The sequence below is a fragment of the Anolis carolinensis genome, chromosome 2 (genome assembly GCF_035594765.1).
Source record: "Anolis carolinensis isolate JA03-04 chromosome 2, rAnoCar3.1.pri, whole genome shotgun sequence".
Lineage (NCBI taxonomy): Eukaryota > Metazoa > Chordata > Lepidosauria > Squamata > Dactyloidae > Anolis > Anolis carolinensis.
The window spans coordinates 25,340,813-25,358,382 of NC_085842.1; the positions used below are offsets into that span (position 1 = coordinate 25,340,813).

The window sequence follows — 17,570 nt, forward strand, 5'->3', positions numbered from 1 at the left end:
TGGATAAGCGAGACTCTACTGTAATCTGTATTTTATCTGGCTGTGTAGATGGGGCTGTGGCTTTTTCTACACTGCTATATAATCCAGATTATCAAAACAGGTAATCCATGTTATCTGCTTTGAAATGGGTTAGATGAGGCCCCTTCCACACAGCTGTATAAAAAACCACATTGAACTGGATTATATGGCAGTGTGGCCTGAGATAATACAGTTCAAAGCAGATATTGTGGATTATCTGCCTTGAAGCAGATGCCATATAAAATCCATATTATCTGCTTTGAACTGGATTATATGGCAGTGAAGACATAGGGCCCATCCACACAGCCATATAACCCAGAATATTAAGGCAGAAAATCCCACAATATCTGCTTTGAACTGGATTATTTGAACTGGTATATATTCCAGTTCAGAGCAGATAATGTGGGATTGTATTCAGCTGTGTGGAAGGGGCCTAAAATAATTCAGCTCAAAGCAGATAATCTGGATTTTATATGGCAGTGCAGAAGGCACCTTAGCCTTGATCTACACTGCCCTATATCCCAGGATCTCATCTCAGATTATCTGCTTTGAACTGGATTATATGAGTCTACACTGTCCTATAATCTGGAATAAGATAATTGTAACGAAGTACAAATTTTTGGTATGCAATGTTATGTTTAATTGTGTGTTTGGGTTTTTAAAGGGTAAGAATTACAGTTGCTGCATCTCAGCACTCGGAGGCTGGTTGCCATGGAGAAGTGGGCAGAGCGAACTGCCGTTTTGCTGAAGAAGAGCAGAGTTTTAAAAAAGAAGTCAGTCTGTGCCCTGATGAGGTACAGGGAAGATTGATCCTAGGTTGAAGGGATCAAGGGAGACTCAATTGTCATTTTGAGTCAGTTTAAAATAAGTTTGGTGACTTATTTAATAATCTGTGTCCTAGTAAGGAACAGAGGATCTGTGATAGCATATCACAGGGGTGACTGTGGTATGAAAGTGGCAGAGGAATAGGGTTTAACCACCTTATATTAAAAGAAGTAATACTTTAGAAAGTTGATTCATCTTATTTAGAATTGTAACTGTTAATAAGAGTGCCTCTACGTGAGAAACAATACTGTAACCACTAAGCTCTGTGCCTGAATAAACTTGTTCTTGTTTATCCAACATCAAAGCCTCTGTCATATATATTCTGAATTAAGTATGCTACCATCTAAAGTGAATAAAAAGAAGGAAGAAGTAAAAGTAAAAAGGCTCCTCCCTGAGTCTTTGGTGGTTGCATATTTCCAGATTGGTGGTAGTCATTTTTAGCTATTAGGCCCCTTTACAATTTGGTGGCAGTATTAATTAAACACCTTCACAATTGGTGACAAGGGTGGGATAAAAAGATTCCCCCCCCCCCCCGCCTGAAAGAACCTCAGCCATTAATTAAAGATCTTCACAGTAATAATTTGGTATCAGATCCTGGAATATAAGGCAGTGAAGATCCAGCCCAATATTATTATTTTTTGTTTGACTGTGTGATTTATTTAGTTAGATTGTAGCAAACATTTGGGCCAATAGCATGGGATGAGTCAATGTTTTGATGGGGTGGGACTGTGTTTGGCTATTTTTAAAATGCTACGGAGGGAAGAGTGGAATAACCTTGACTTCTGGCTTGGTAAACATACAAAAACAACACTGATTTACGGGAAATGAAAAAAATGGGATGGTTTTGCAAGGGGCAGTTGGGGGAGCACAACATTCAAACCAGTCAGGATAAAAGACTTGGGAATCATCTCCCATTCAGTACCAATTATCAAACAGACCTATAAATCCAATTATAATTTCTTTAAAGCCCAAATGCCCTTGCATCAGTTTCTGTTTGACCTAGGGATGATTTACGGTACATCATGCATGGGCAAACTTGGGCCCTCCAGGTGTTTTGGACTTCAACTCCCACAATTCCTAACAACCGGCTGTTAGGAATTGTGGGAGTTGAAGTCCAAAACACCTGGAGGGCCCAAGTTTGCCCATGCCTGGTTTACACTGTAGAATGAATGCAGTTTGATACCACTTGAACTGCCATGGCTCAATGCGATGGAATCAGGGGAGTAGTAGTTTTACAAAGTCTTTCGCTTTCCTGCCCAAGAGTGCTGGTGCCTCACCAAACCACATTCATTCCTCACCTTGGAAACCGAACACCCTTGCCATCTAAGGAATGGCAGCTCTGATTAAGACAGATCAATACAGAAGGCTTGGAAACTTAAGTCTTTTGGAATGTTTTGGGGATGTCTGCATGTGTATATAATGGAGTATGGAGAAGGGACCCAAGTCTAAAAACAGAATTTAATGCACACCTTATACATATTATTTTGAAGTATCAGAAAGTAAAGTTGCCACTATCTCAGTTGTAGTGTGATGACATAGCAGCCCTCCTTGGTAGAGAAGGCTAAGAGCCTTGTGAAACTACACATCCCAGAATCCCATCACATGGAGCCATGATAGTTAAAGTGGTGTCGGACTGCTAGAATTGAGAAGGGAGCGAAAAGGGCATGATATTAAGGAAAAATGCCCCCCCCCCCCCCATAAACACTGTAGAATGAATCCAGTTTGTTAAGATAATATCTAGGGGCACAGCCACATTGGACCCCACTTGAACTGCCATGGTTCAAGGCTATGAGATTTCTGGGAGCTGTAGTTTCTCATGGTCTCTAGTCTTTTCTGCTAAAGAGCGCCTGAATATACCAAATGGCAACTCCCAAGGATTCCACTGTATTGTACCATACCCATTGTTTTCATATATACTAATGATATACAGTAGAGTCTCACTTATCCAACATAAACAGGCCAGCAGAATGTTGGATAAACAAATATGTTGGATAATAAGGAGGGATTAAGGAAAAGCCTATTACACATCAAGTTAAGTTATGATTTTACAAATTAAGCACTAAAAGATAATGTTTAACAACAAATTTGACAGAAAAAGTAGTTCAATACGCAGTAATGCTATGTAGTAATTACTGTATTTACGAATTTAGCACAAAAATATCACGATGTATTGAAAACATTGACTACAAAAATGTGTTGGATAATTCAGAATATTGGATAAGTGAGACTCTACTGTATATGAATCAATGCTATGGAATCCTGGGAGCTGTAGTTTCCTAATTTCTCTTTAACCTTTTCTGCCCAATGGCACCTGGATATCGCCAAACAACACAATCACTTCCAGCAGTTGGCCTACCTTTCAATCATGAGTTTTGATTGTGAATATATGTTAATTCTGTACCTGTGTTTGGTGCAAGTTTATACATATATTAGCCAAGGTCAACTCTCTTCGAATCCCACCAGTATGCCCACTTGGCTATCTTGAGTCTGTGTGCCAAGTTTGGTCCTTCATCTGCTGGATTCAGTATTCTCTGAATATGGATGAACCTTAAATCTCTGATGCCAAGGTCTGCCAGTATTCACAGTAGGCCATGTTGGGTTTGTGTGCCAAGTTTGGTCCAGATCCATCACTTGCTGCATTCAGTGTTCTCTGAATACAGGTGTACTATAACTCTCTGATGCCAAAGTCAATCACCCCAAAGTCGATCAGCATACAAAGTTGGTAACATTGAGTCTGTGTGCCAAGTATGGTTCAGATCCATCATTGGTGGGGTTCACGGAATACAGGTGAACTATAACTCCTTTAATTAAAGGTCAATCACCTCCGAAGTCCACTAGTATGCAAAGTTGGTAGTGTTGTGTGTGTGTGTGCCAAGTTCGGTTCAAATCTGTCATTAATGGGAATCAGAGGGTTCACGGAATACAGGTGAACTATAACTCCTATAATTAAAGGCCAATCACCCTTAAAAGTCCACCAGTATTCAAAGTTGGTAGTGTTGTGTGTGTGTGTGCCAAATTTGGTTCAGATCCGTAATCAGATGGGTTCAGTGTTCTCCGAATACGGATGAACTATAACTCTTGGATGTCAAGGTCAATCACTCCTAAACCCCACCAGTATGCAAAGTTGACCATGTTGGGTCTGTGTGCCAAGTTAGTTCCAGGTCCATTGTTGGTGGGGTTCAGAGTACTCTTAGATTGCAGTGAACTATACATCCCAGTCCCTACAACTTCTATAAATCATAGTGAATTCTCGCCAAACCTCTCTTTCTAGTATGTTCAGTTGCTGTGTACCACAGAAAAGAATAGGAAAGGATTAAGGGAGAGGCAGTGGCCGGGGTCATGCAAATTCCACACCAATGGAGAGAGAAAGGAACCCTGGGATGTGGTGCTCGCTGTCACCTGCAATGTCAGTAGAAGGAGGGCTTTGGTGGCTCTTCAGCATTGTCGGTTTTAGTTGTCTGTGCAAGCAGACATCCCTGCCACATACACACATTGATATGTGTAACAAAATTAGGGAAAAAAATCAATTCCTGATTTGAAAGTGTTATTTCCTGTTTAATTGTGTGGTCCTTACTTTGAGAGTAGTTGTTCTACTCCAGAAACTTTGTTGTTGTGGCTGCAACAAATGAGGTTGAATTGGTTGAGACTCGCTGAGATATTCATGGAAAAACTATAGCAAAATATGCTGCAGGATGTCCCTCTTGCAAAACAAAGTTTTTGCAGTTTAATATGCTTTTCCCAAGTTTTCATGACAGAACCAATTAGGAAATGTCGTTTATAACCGAGGATCAAAAATTGTGTTACATAGTGTTATCTGGATTGGGAAACAGCCAGAGGGATTTGCCCAACCTTCCTATTCCAGCAGGGACATGGAGGCTTGGTTGTCTTATAAAGCAATTTGTATACAATATATATAGGAAATAGATACAGTGTACAGTTAATAGATACAAATTACACAAAATCATTGAAAAATGATAGCAAAATGTGTTGCAAGATGTCCCTCTGGCAAAAACAAAGTTTTGACAGTTTAATAAATTTTTACATGTTTTCATGATAGAACCAATTAGGAAATGACATAACCCAGAAACAAAAATCATGGTATTTAGCATTATTAATAATAATACAGTAGTAATAGAATTATCGATCATATTTCAATATTGTACAATATAATAATGACATATGTAATATATTTTATATAGTTCATATACGTATTACAATTATTATGCCATGTCGGTGGTTGTCATGTTATACTGATGACACACGGCCATAGCTCAAGGCTATGGGAACCTGGGAGTTGTAGGTCTCTCTCTAGTTGGGTCGCTGTGAGTTTTCTGGACTGTATGACTTTGTTCCAGAAGCACTCTCTCCTGACGTTTCACCTACATCTATGGCAGGCATCCTCACAGGTTGTGAGGTCTGTTGGAAACTAGACAAGTGGGGTTTATATATCTGTGGAAGGTCCAAAGTAGGAGAAAGAACTCTTGTCTGCTTGAGGCAAGAATCAATGTTGTCATTGGCCTGCTTGATTAGCACTGAATCAGCTTCAAAGCCTGGCTACTTCCTGCTTGGGGGCATCCTTTGTTGGGAGGTGTTAGCCGTCCCTGATTGTTTCCTGTCCGGAATTCCCGTTTACTACGTGTTGTTTTTTATTTACTGTCCTGATTTTAGAGTTTTTCAATACTGGTATCCAGATTTTGTTCATTTTCGTGGTTTACTCCTTTCTGTTGACATTGTCCACATGCTTGTGTATTTCAGTGGCTTCTCTGTGTAGTCTGGCATGATGGTTGTTAGAGTGGCCAAGCATTTCTGTGTCCTGAAATAATAGTCTGTGTCCAGGTTGGTTCTCTTTCTCTTCCTCGCCAAACTACAAATCCCAGAGCAGTGCGCCAGGGCAGTTCAAGCGGGGGGTCAAATATGCGGCAATTCGGGAGATTTCCAAAGTGGGAAGAGATCAAACATGCCCTTCATTCCCAACTCTTTTGGGTCCACACACAGCCTCCCTGCGCCATTGAGAGAAGAGGGTTTGGGCGAAGCTTGCTCAATACCGGCTCTTTCCCCGGCATCAGTTTCTTTTCTCGGCTTCGAAGGCGGATCCTGGAATTTCCCCGAAAAAAAGCAAAAAGCTTTCCTGGCGGCTGCGAAGGTCTGCGGGAGGTTTCCCATTATTAGCAACGGGGAGACTTGGGGGCAGTTGAGTCCTGGCTGGAAGCTGCCATGGCCCCAAAGCTGCTCCTTTTCCTCCTCTGCGCCTTGCTCACCTTCTGCCCAGGTAGGAGTTGTGCTTCTGCTTTAGGGTTAGTTTGCAACCTGGGATATTGGGGGAAGGAGGTGCAGCTACACCGGCATGGGCAAACAGGGCCGAAGTTTGCCCATGCCTGATCTACACTTTGCAATGCAATCCTTGCTTTTAGTAGGATTGTTTATTTAGTCATTCTTTCTCCCCCATTAACATTTCATCATCCAGTTTAAAGTTGACCTCTTCTTCAAACTGCCCAGATCCCATTTTGAGAGAATGGTGGCCTGTCAATCAATTGTCCAATCAAACAATAATGGAAGAGACTCCAAGGGCCACCCAGTCCAACCCCATTCTGACATGCAGGAAAAGCACAATCAAAGCACTCCTGACATATGGAGTTTCTGTTTAAAAGCCTCCAAGGAAGGAGCCTCTTCCAGACACTGAGGCAGAGAGTTCAACTATTGAACTATTTGGCTATTGGATTATGACCTGTTAGGATCACAACGGGGGCCCCGGTGGTGCAGCATGTTAAAGCACTGAGCTTGCTTTAAAGTAAAGAACTTGCGGACCAAAAGGCGCAGGTTTGAATTATGGGAGAAGAGTGAGCACCCGCTGTTAGCGCCAGCTTCTGCCAACCTACCCTGTTTCCCCTAAAATAAGACATCCCCAGAAAATAAGATCTAGTAGAAGTTTTGCTGAATTGCTAAATATAAGGCCTCCCCTGAAAGTATGACCTAGCAAAGGTTTTGTTTGGAAGCATGCCCAACGAACAGAACACCAGAGCATGCAGGATCGGTAAATGTACGTACCATAGAGTGTTGTACATGAAAATAATGGTAGTAACAAGAAATTCTTGATAGGATTCAGTTTGTCTGGTTATGCTGGTTTGTGATGACAACTACTGTACAGTATATAATAAATGTTCATTTTTTTTGTTCAACAATAAATGTGAATTCTTCTTCATGGAAAAATAAGACATCCCCTGAAAATAAGACCTAGAGCATCTTTGGGAGCAAAAATTAATATAAGACACTGTCTTGTTTTCAGGGAAGAACGGTAGTAGTTTGAAAACATGCAAACGTGAGTAATAATAATAATAATAATAATAACAATAATTTTATTTTTATACCCCACTTCCATCTCCCCAGAGGGACTCGGGACAGCTTACAAATATAGAACGAGCATACAATGGTATCAAGTACCGAAAAAACCAGCAACAAAATTAAAAACATAAAATAAAACAGTCATTATAAAACACAAATTGAAACACAGAGATGAAATCATAAAATGAACTGGGCAAAGTGCACTGAGTAGATCAATAGGTACTGCTCCAGCAGGAAGGTAATGGTGCTCCATGCAGTCATGCTGGCCACATGACCTTGGAGGTGTCTATGGACAATGCTGGCTCTTTGGCTTAGAAATGAAGATGAGCACCAACCCCCAGAATCAGACACGACTGGACTTAATGTCAGGGGAAAGCCTTTGCCTTTACCTAGGATCACAAACTAATGGGGATTGTGACCTGTTCGGATCGTAACCTATTCGGTATCAGAGTTACAAGAGTGTTCCTTTAGTTTATTGGGTAATGGATGATCACTGGGTATGTAGATATTTTGTTTTTATTCAATGCTTTCACAGACAAAGGTTCAAGTTGACTTCTTTAAAATAACATGTTTTTTTTACTCATAACTTCATGTATTTAAATATACAGGTACGTTTAACTGGCTCTTTAAAAGTATATTGCTCTGCACAGATCTCTTTTATAAAAGTCTAATTCCAAAGATCTCAAGCCTCAACTGACTTCTAGCTTCTAACATTAGCTTCTGTACTTAAACAAACTCATGTTTTAACACAGTGGTTCTCAACCTGTGAGTCCCCAGATGTTTTGGCCTTCAACTCCCAGAAATCCTAACAGATGGTAGACTGGTTGGAATTTCTGGGAGTTGTAGGCCAAAACGCCTGGGGACCCACAGGTTGAGAACCACTGTCTTAACGTCTTCTAACTCCTAACACTGGCTTCTGCACTCTTAACAGACTCAAGCCTCAACTGACGTCTAACTCTAACACTGGCATCTGTTCTCAAACAGACTCAAGCCTCAACGACTTCTAACTCCTAACACTGGCTTCTGGACTCTAACAGACTCAAGCCTCAACTGTCATTTCTAACTGTCATCCTTTTAACACTGAACATTCTAAACAGTCACTGAACCAGTCACATGATCTGCAGCCCCTCCCACTGCTTCAAGTACAATCTCTGGGCACATATCCCTTTGGAAATAAATGGCAATCTTAACCTTATTGAAAAGGAAAAATGATGTCATATCCATTTGGCAAATGTAAATCTCCATGAACATGTGGAGACCACTTTTTAAAAACCATTTGTCAAGAAAAGCATGACCTTGTTAGAAGTCAACCCTTTGAACAAGTGATATTCACAAGCATTCATATAATGGCACACAGGTAACTCAGATGTTAAACTGAAGAACCATGGCTTTTAACTGCCAAGGATAAAGACATGCCACTACAAAAATATATTTGATTAGCAGGGGATGGTTGTTTCATTGAAATTGAATTTGCAGTTGCAGTTGTAATTGCCCAAAAGAAATACACTTCCTTGAAACCGTTTAGTTTAAAATATGCATTCAGAGATAAAAAACAAAGTTTTCTTTGAAAAATAACATATATTGTTTACTCACAAACATTTGTATAAATCCACCATATGGGCACATTTCTTATTAAATTTCAGTTATAGATAGGATGTAGTTCTCTCTGTGTTGAGTACACAGGGTATCATTCTTAATCAATAGTCCATAGTCTTTAGGTATAGTTGTACTCACTGACGTCCATAAGTAATACTTCTCTACTGAAGTCCAAACAGCAACATGCATCCACCTCCACTGAGGTGTAAAGCAGACAGAATACAAAATGGAGTCCTGAGTCTGAACATGCTCAGTACAATTACATGTCTATAACCCCTCCCATACCAAAGAAGTAAGTCAAACTGGAAAATCAACATACACATAAAATGCAGATTAGCAAATACATACATCAACAAATAAATAGTGAAAGGCTTAGAAGGTTTGCTTTTTTCAACAAGGATGACCAAGGCTACTAATGAAGAATAGTAGATAAGCTAGAAGAGGCTGTGGCAGTTTGCTTTTGTCTGAGCCCACTGGGAAAGGCCAGTCTTCACCCCTGTTCACTAACTAGGTTCATTTGTAGCAACTGAAATAAGCCAAGATTAAATGGGAAAGGTAAGAGGAGAGAAAAGCTGGAACATTTTCAAAACAGCTCAGAAAGTGGGACCATGGAAGACTAATTGGGACTATCCCTGCCAACAGAGGCGGTTCAACCACCAGGCCAACTAGGCAGTTGCCTGTGGCGCCATCTTGTTGGGGGCGCCCTTGAGGCAACTCCTGTCTCCTGCGGCCTGCCTCCGCAAGGCATTGAACTGCTTTTTCTGTTGATTTGTTGTAAAACATGATGTTTTAGTGCTTAATTTTTAAAATCTTAATGTAATTTGATGTTTAATAGGCTTTTCCTTAATCCCTCCTTATTATCAAGAATTTTCGCTTATCCAACGCTTTTATTTTTCAGTGATTGGTTTTGGGGGGGGGGGGGCAAAATTCTGTTCGCCTACACTTGAAAAATACCTAGGTCCGGCTCTGCCTGCCAAATAGCAGCAGGTGGAAGGTGTGCAAAACTCGGAGTTTTACTTCAACATTATCTAGAGAGCGACATTTTTTTGTGTGTCTAGAACCTTGGAAAAGACATTCTATGTATGTCTTGATGTGTGTTGTCTGCTGTTCAACCTTTCAACATGAGACGCTAATGTAATATTCCAGATGCGTGCCAGGGAAGGGTTGAAATGCAATAAATTCTTATTTCTTGTCTGTTGCAGTGGTTGATGCGCAGGAACCTGCAACTCCATCATGTCCAATAAACGTAGCTATCCGAGGCGGCACTGTGACATTCTCGGATGAGGGTCGCCTTGGAAGCACCCTCACCTATTCCTGCCCACCTGGTACATACCCATATCCATTGCAAAGCCGGGTCTGCCAGTCTGATGGAAAATGGACTCCTATGCGTTCCCCGCACGGACCCCGTGTCAACACGGCACAATGCAGAGGTATGTGTGAGGTTTGGGGGAGGGAGGGCTAATTTGGGATTGAACAGTACCCTCATGGTGTTTCACCATGTTTTTTTGGCGGGGGGTGGGGAAAATTATGGAAGTTGTAGTCCAAAATATAACTTCCCCGAGCTCTTTGCTGCTTCACTTATATAAGCTTGAAGATGTAGGGTGATCTAATAACAACAACAACAGCAACAAGCAGAGGCATAACACTGTTGCTCAGATGATTCATTGGAACTTGTGCCACAAATACCATCTGCCTGCGACAAAGAACTGGTGGATCACAAGCTGGAAAAAGTTACAGAGAATGAACATGTCACACTACTCTGGGACTTCCGAATTCAGACAGATAAAGTTTTGGAGCACAATACTCCTGACCTCACGATCGTGTTAAAAAACAAAATATGGATTGTCGATGTTGCAATCCCAGGTGACAGCAGGATTGAAAAGAAACAACTGGAAAAGCTGACACAACATGAGGATTTAAAGATCGAATTACAAAGACTCTGGCACAGGCCAGTCAAGGTGGTCCCAGTGGTGATCGGCACACTGGATGCAGTGCCTAAAGTGCCTTCACTTAAACACAATTGGTGCTGACAAAATTACCACCTGCCAGCTGCAGAAGGCCACCTTACTGGGATCTGAGGCATTATTTGCCGATACATCACACAGTCGTAGAAACTTGGGAAGTGTCCGACGTGTGATCCAATACAACAGCCAGCAGAGTGTCTGCTGTGGACTCATCTTGTTGTGTTTCAAATAGTAGTAGTAGTAATAATAATAATAATAATAATAATAATAATAATAATAATAATAATAATAATAATGCAGTTTTCTGGCATTGTATATTTCTGCCACTTCTGTGACTATTCATTTGTATTTTGATTCCGTAGCCCACTTGTTGATGGATGTCCAGAATCAGCAGCATCCACCACGGTCCTTTTTATTGCCTTATTATGGTTTGATTTTCCATAATGCTAATGGGTTAGGTGCTCTTAGTTCTAAAAGATCTCAGCCAGCATTTGGAAACAATAGACATTGACAAAATTACAATCTGCCAACTGCAAAAGGCCACCCTACTTGGATCTGCGCGTGTGATGAGTCATGGGCCATGTAGTCCCATTCCTGGCACTGTAGTGCCAGATGAAGAGGAAAACTTGGGTTTTTCACCGTCTCAGTCAGATTTGGAACTTTCCCAGCCAGATTTGGGAACCTTGCACCTGCAAGAGATTTGTCTTCCAGAAGTCTGTCAAACAAGCCCTGAGCCTAAATCTCCTGTGTTTTCTCGCCACGAGTTTTGTAAACAACAGAGGGGAGTTCAAGCAGCGTCTCGCAGGAGTGCTAGGATAGCTGCTAAGTATTCAGCTGATTAAGCCTGCTTTCCATGGGAAACTTTAAGGAGTCATGCATCTGGACTCAGAGATTAGCTTTCGTTTCTGGTTCCCCAGAGAACTGCTCTTTGGTGGGAAAACTAGACCCTATTTAGGTGTTTTGCCCACAAAGGGTTCTTGCGGAGTCAATTCGTCAGCAACCGGAGTAGCATGTGTGGACAGCTACTCCGCTTCCAAGCCTCCGTTCCTGTCGCCAAGCCTTCGTTCCCAGCTTTGTTTACTCCACGAATCCTGCCTTGCTTTCTAAGACTCAGCCTCGTCTTGTTTCCCGGATTTTACCAAGAAATTACCACGGATCTTGCTCTTGTTCCTTGTTTCCTTGTTGCCTTGAATCAAGCCTCGTTTTTCCAAGAATCAAGTTACTTCCTAGCCTCGCTCAAGTTTCATGGACTAAAAGACCTTGTCATCTCCCCTCACTTTGCCTGGCAAAGTGAGTGTTTCGGTTAATGGATTACAACTTTGGACCTTAATATTTCATATTGGACATTGTTTCCTTGGACTAATTTTGACCTTTCCTGAAAGGTCTAATTCTGGACTATTTTCTACACTTGTTTTTATTAACTTTATATACTCCTTCAATAAAGATATTAGATAGATTCTGGCCTCTGTGTATGGTTATTGGTGCTCTGCAGCCTGGGTCTTGACAGTTTGACTCCGCCACCCTAAGCACCAATTAACCTAGGCCAGAATGTCTACCGGAGCCGGACCGGGAAGTCAGCCACTCAGCTACACCATCGACAAGGAGGAAGTGGACCGCATCCGTGATAAGCTCAATGCGCAGGAGGGAGAAATAAAGGGGTTGAAGGAACGCGGAATCCGTCTCCCGGCCTTGGCATTGCCAACCAAGTTTTCTGGAGAAGCTTCTAAGGTTCATGTTTTCCGTCGCCAATGCCAGGCTTATCTAGAGGCCCGCAATGCCGAGTTCCCCCAAGAAGACATCAAAGTGGCGTGGATCTACAGCCTTTTAGACGGGCCAGCGGCCAACTGGGCGACGGCACTGTTCGACCAAGTTTCCCCGCATCTAAGATCAGCGCAACACTTCTTGGATCACATTAAGGCGACTTGGGGGATCGAAGACAATTTGGAGGCAGCCGGCCATAAACTCCGGCGCCTCTCTCAGGGGGACAGACCCTTGTCCCAGTACATAGCCGAGTTCCGAGTGCTGGCCCACAGCACCGGATGGAATGATATAGCCCTCAGAGGACAATTCCGGGAGGGTCTCAACATCGAGATGTTGGAGGAAATTTCCAAGGTGGATCCCCCCCACTCTCTTGAAGCACTCATTGATCAATGTTTACGAGCTGAAGTCATGCTGGCCAACAGAAAACAATGGGTCCGAGGCCAGAGCGGTAGAGCTGGGGTGAAACCTCCCGCTCCCACCAGCGTCCAGCCGCGTCCAGCATGGAGACCCCCACCACCAGCCCCATACCCCAGAGGGAGCGAGGAGGTGCCGATGCAGTTGGGCAATGTGCGTCCCAGGTTAGACGCCGCCGAGAAGGCCCGCCGCCAACGCCTAAATCTCTGTTGGTACTGCGGAAACGGGGGCCACTTCGCCAGAGAGTGCCCAGCCAAAGGGAAGCCCGCCGCCCGTCTGGCGGCGGCGTCCTCCACGGAGACGAAGACGTCTGAGGCGGCTGGCGCACAGCCGGCGGGGGAAGCCAGCGACCGGGAGTAGAGAGGCTCGCCAACCCGGTCAAAAAACCCACTCAAGAGCCGCCAACTGGGGTCCTGTTTCTTCTAGTGGTCACCTTGTGGTCAGCAAAAAAAGGACCCGTCATGGTCCATGCCATGATAGACTCAGGAGCCACAAACAATTTCATTGATAGAGAGTATGCCGACTCTCTGGGATTACAATATCATGACTTCAAGAACGCCCGTGTGGTGCAAGCCATCGATGGCCGCCCCCTCAAGACGGGCCCCGTAAGCCAGTGGTCGGAACCCACCAGAATGTGGATAAGGGAACATATGGAAGAGATTTCCTTCTTTGTTACCGAGGTTCCCCATTTTCCTGTGATTTTGGGTATTCCATGGCTGACACTTCACGACCCAAGCATCTCCTGGTCCAACAGGGAACTGCAGTTTGCTTCAAAATATTGCCAAAACCATTGCCTTGTAGCCAAGGTCTGCCATGCCACAGACACTGAACCCATTATCACCTTGCCCAAGAAGTACTCAGAATATTGGGATGTATTCAATGAAAAAGAGGCCGAGAGATTACCCCCACATAGACCTTATGACTGTGCCATTGACTTGGTGGAGGGGGCCCCGATCCCGCGAGGACATCTCTACTCCCTGACTGAACCGGAGCAAGAAGCTCTCAGGGAGTTCATAGAGTCAAACCTTCGCAAGGGATTCATCAGACCCTCTCAATCCCCAGCCGCTTCCCCAGTGATGTTTGTGAAAAAGAAGTCAGGGGATTTACGCTTGGTGGTGGACTATAGAGCATTGAACAATATCACTAAGCGGAACAGCTATCCCCTGCCCTTAATCTCGGACCTACTAGACCGACTTCGAGGAGCCAAGGTCTACACCAAGCTGGATCTTCGGGGGGCGTATAATCTAGTTCGCATCAGAGAAGGGGACGAGTGGAAGACCGCCTTCCAGACTAAATTCGGATTATTCGAGTCCCGAGTTATGAATTATGGATTATGTGGAGCTCCCGCAACGTTCCAGCATTTCGTCAATGACATCTTTCAGGATTATCTAGATCGGTTCTTGATCATCTACCTGGACGATTTTTTGGTGTTTTCTAGATCACAATCAGAACATGAGAACCACGTCAGAATGGTGTTACAACGATTGCGGGATCATGGACTTTATGCCAAGCTGGAAAAATGTGCTTTTGATCTACAAGAGGTAGATTTCCTGGGGTACCGCGTCTCGCCACTAGGGCTCTCCATGGACCCGGCAAAGGTTTCAGCAGTATTGGAATGGCGGGCGCCCACCAACAAGAAAGAGGTGCAACGATTCTTGGGGTTCGCGAACTACTACCGCAAGTTCATTCCAGACTTTGCCCGCTGGTCTGACCCAATCACCAGCTGCATCCGTGGGAAACAGCCCTTCCGCTGGACAGATCAAGCAGAGAAAGGGTTCCAGCAACTAAAGAAATTATTCACGTCCCAGCCAATCCTTCAGCATCCAGATCCTGAAACCCTTTTTGTCGTGCAGGCGGACGCCTCCGATGTGGCAATTGGGGCTGTACTCCTACAACCGGTGGGAGATCATCTTCATCCTTGTGCCTTTTATTCCCGTCAATTGACCGCACCAGAGAGAAACTACACCATTTGGGAAAAGGAACTATTGGCCATAAAGGCAGCCTTTGAAACTTGGAGACATTGGTTAGAAGGGGCCAAATTTCCCATTGAAGTCCATACTGATCATCGGAATCTAGAGCATCTAAGAACTGCCCGCAAGCTAAATCAGAGACAACAACGCTGGGCTTTATTCTTTGAACGTTTTAACTTCCAAATTCATTATGTAACCCCAGCCCAGACCAAACAAGCAGATGCTCTGTCACGGAAACCGGAATACGCTGCAGGGCGCAAGGAGACCTTTGAGTCCCAGCTGCTACAACCCGAGAACTTTGCCACGCTCACAGTGGGAAACACCAAATCCACTCCCATTGAATCAACTCCCTCTACTCCAGGGCCCCTTTGTGCTCAAGAAATCAGGGCTAGTCAGCAAGTAGATGCCTGGGCGCAGGACCAACTTCGCCAAGGACTACATTTTCCCTTTTCACTTAAGGATGGGCTACTTTGCTATAGAAATCATGTTTACATCCCCCCAGGACCGGGCAGGGAAAAGGCACTTCGTTTGTGTCATGACTGCAAGCCAGCAGGGCATTTCGGGCTATTTAAAACTATGCATTTGATCCTAAGAGATTTCTGGTGGCCCAAGATCCGTAAGGATGTGGAAAAATATGTCAACACCTGCCCAGTATGCCAGCGCTCCAAGACAAGAAGGGAAAAGCCCTCAGGGCTTCTACATCCCCTCCCTACTCCATCCCACCCATGGGAAATAATCTCTGCGGATTTTATAACTGATCTACCACCTTCCTGTGGATTCACCACGATCCTAGTGGTGGTGGACCTTTTCACCAAGTTAGCCCATTTTATTCCCTGTGAAGGCCTTCCCACGGCCAAGGAGACTGCAGATCTATTCCTCCAACATGTTTTCAGATTGCATGGATTGCCCAAGAGTTTGGTCACAGACCGTGGGTCCCAATTCACCTCTCGTTTCTGGAAAGCACTACAAAAACTATTGGGCATAGACTCTCGTTTATCTTCGGCTCATCATCCCCAAACAGATGGGCAAACTGAGCGCACCAATGCCACTTTGGAACAATACCTTCGCTGTTATGTGAATTACCAGCAGGACAATTGGGCTTCCCTGTTATCGCTGTCAGAGTTTGCCTACAACAATGGGGTCCAGGCTTCTACTAAAGAAACCCCGTTCTTTGCAAACTACGGCTTCCATCCACGTTTCTTTCCTCCTGTCATTGAAACCTCAGAAGTTCCCGCAGCAGAGGACTGGCTGCAGGAACTCGCAGCGGTGCAACAACTCTTGCTCCAGCAACTAGACCAAGCCAAGGAGGACTATAAACGTCACGCGGACAAACATCGCCAGCCGGGCCCCGAAATCAAGGTAGGAGACCGGGTTCTTCTGTCCACTCGCTTTTTGCCCTCCCATCGCCCTTGCCGGAAGTTAGATGCCCGTTTCATTGGTCCCTATCCAGTGGTGGCGCAACTTAACCCCGTGACTTTCAAACTCCAACTTCCACGCTCTATGCGCATTCATCCAGTGTTCCATCGCTCCCTGCTCCTTCCGGCGGATGGTGTGCGCCCTGATACAGACCGGCCGGCCCCCCCTCCTGTTTGGGTGGATGGGGAGGAGGAGTTTGAGGTTCAGGACATTTTGGATTCTCGCTTTCACCGCCGCCGCCTACAATATCTCATTGACTGGGTGGGTTTTGGCCCCGAGGAACGCTCTTGGGAAGACGCTTCCACAGTCCATGCTCCTGATCTAACCCGCCGCTTCCATCAGACTAACCTGCCAAGCCGCAGCCTCGCGCCTCGGGGAGAGAGTCCCAGTTTGAGAGGGGGCTTGAGGAGGGGGATAGTGTGATGAGTCATGGGCCATGTAGTCCCATTCCTGGCACTGTAGTGCCAGATGAAGAGGAAAACTTGGGTTTTTCACCGTCTCAGTCAGATTTGGAACTTTCCCAGCCAGATTTGGGAACCTTGCACCTGCAAGAGATTTGTCTTCCAGAAGTCTGTCAAACAAGCCCTGAGCCTAAATCTCCTGTGTTTTCTCGCCACGAGTTTTGTAAACAACAGAGGGGAGTTCAAGCAGCGTCTCGCAGGAGTGCTAGGATAGCTGCTAAGTATTCAGCTGATTAAGCCTGCTTTCCATGGGAAACTTTAAGGAGTCATGCATCTGGACTCAGAGATTAGCTTTCGTTTCTGGTTCCCCAGAGAACTGCTCTTTGGTGGGAAAACTAGACCCTATTTAGGTGTTTTGCCCACAAAGGGTTCTTGCGGAGTCAATTCGTCAGCAACCGGAGTAGCGTGTGTGGACAGCTACTCCGCTTCCAAGCCTCCGTTCCTGTCGCCAAGCCTTCGTTCCCAGCTTTGTTTACTCCACGAATCCTGCCTTGCTTTCTAAGACTCAGCCTCGTCTTGTTTCCCGGATTTTACCAAGAAATTACCACGGATCTTGCTCTTGTTCCTTGTTTCCTTGTTGCCTTGAATCAAGCCTCGTTTTTCCAAGAATCAAGTTACTTCCTAGCCTCGCTCAAGTTTCATGGACTAAAAGACCTTGTCATCTCCCCTCACTTTGCCTGGCAAAGTGAGTGTTTCGGTTATTGGATTACAACTTTGGACCTTAATATTTCATATTGGACATTGTTTCCTTGGACTAATTTTGACCTTTCCTGAAAGGTCTAATTCTGGACTATTTTCTACACTTG

At 44.4% G+C, this 17,570-nt stretch overlaps 1 protein-coding gene across 1 annotated transcript in view; it reads left to right on the forward strand.

The window, feature by feature from the left end:
• Positions 1-5,797: 5,797 nt before the first annotated feature.
• cfb (complement factor B) overlaps positions 5,798-17,570 on the forward strand; it is a 150,349-nt gene continuing 138,576 nt past the window's right edge. Inside the window, exons 1-2 of the mRNA XM_062969325.1 lie at positions 5,798-6,112; positions 9,981-10,208. Of these exons, the coding sequence (XP_062825395.1) occupies positions 6,058-6,112; positions 9,981-10,208 (283 nt within the window). The 5' untranslated portion in view covers positions 5,798-6,057. The remainder of the gene's footprint in view (positions 6,113-9,980; positions 10,209-17,570) is intronic.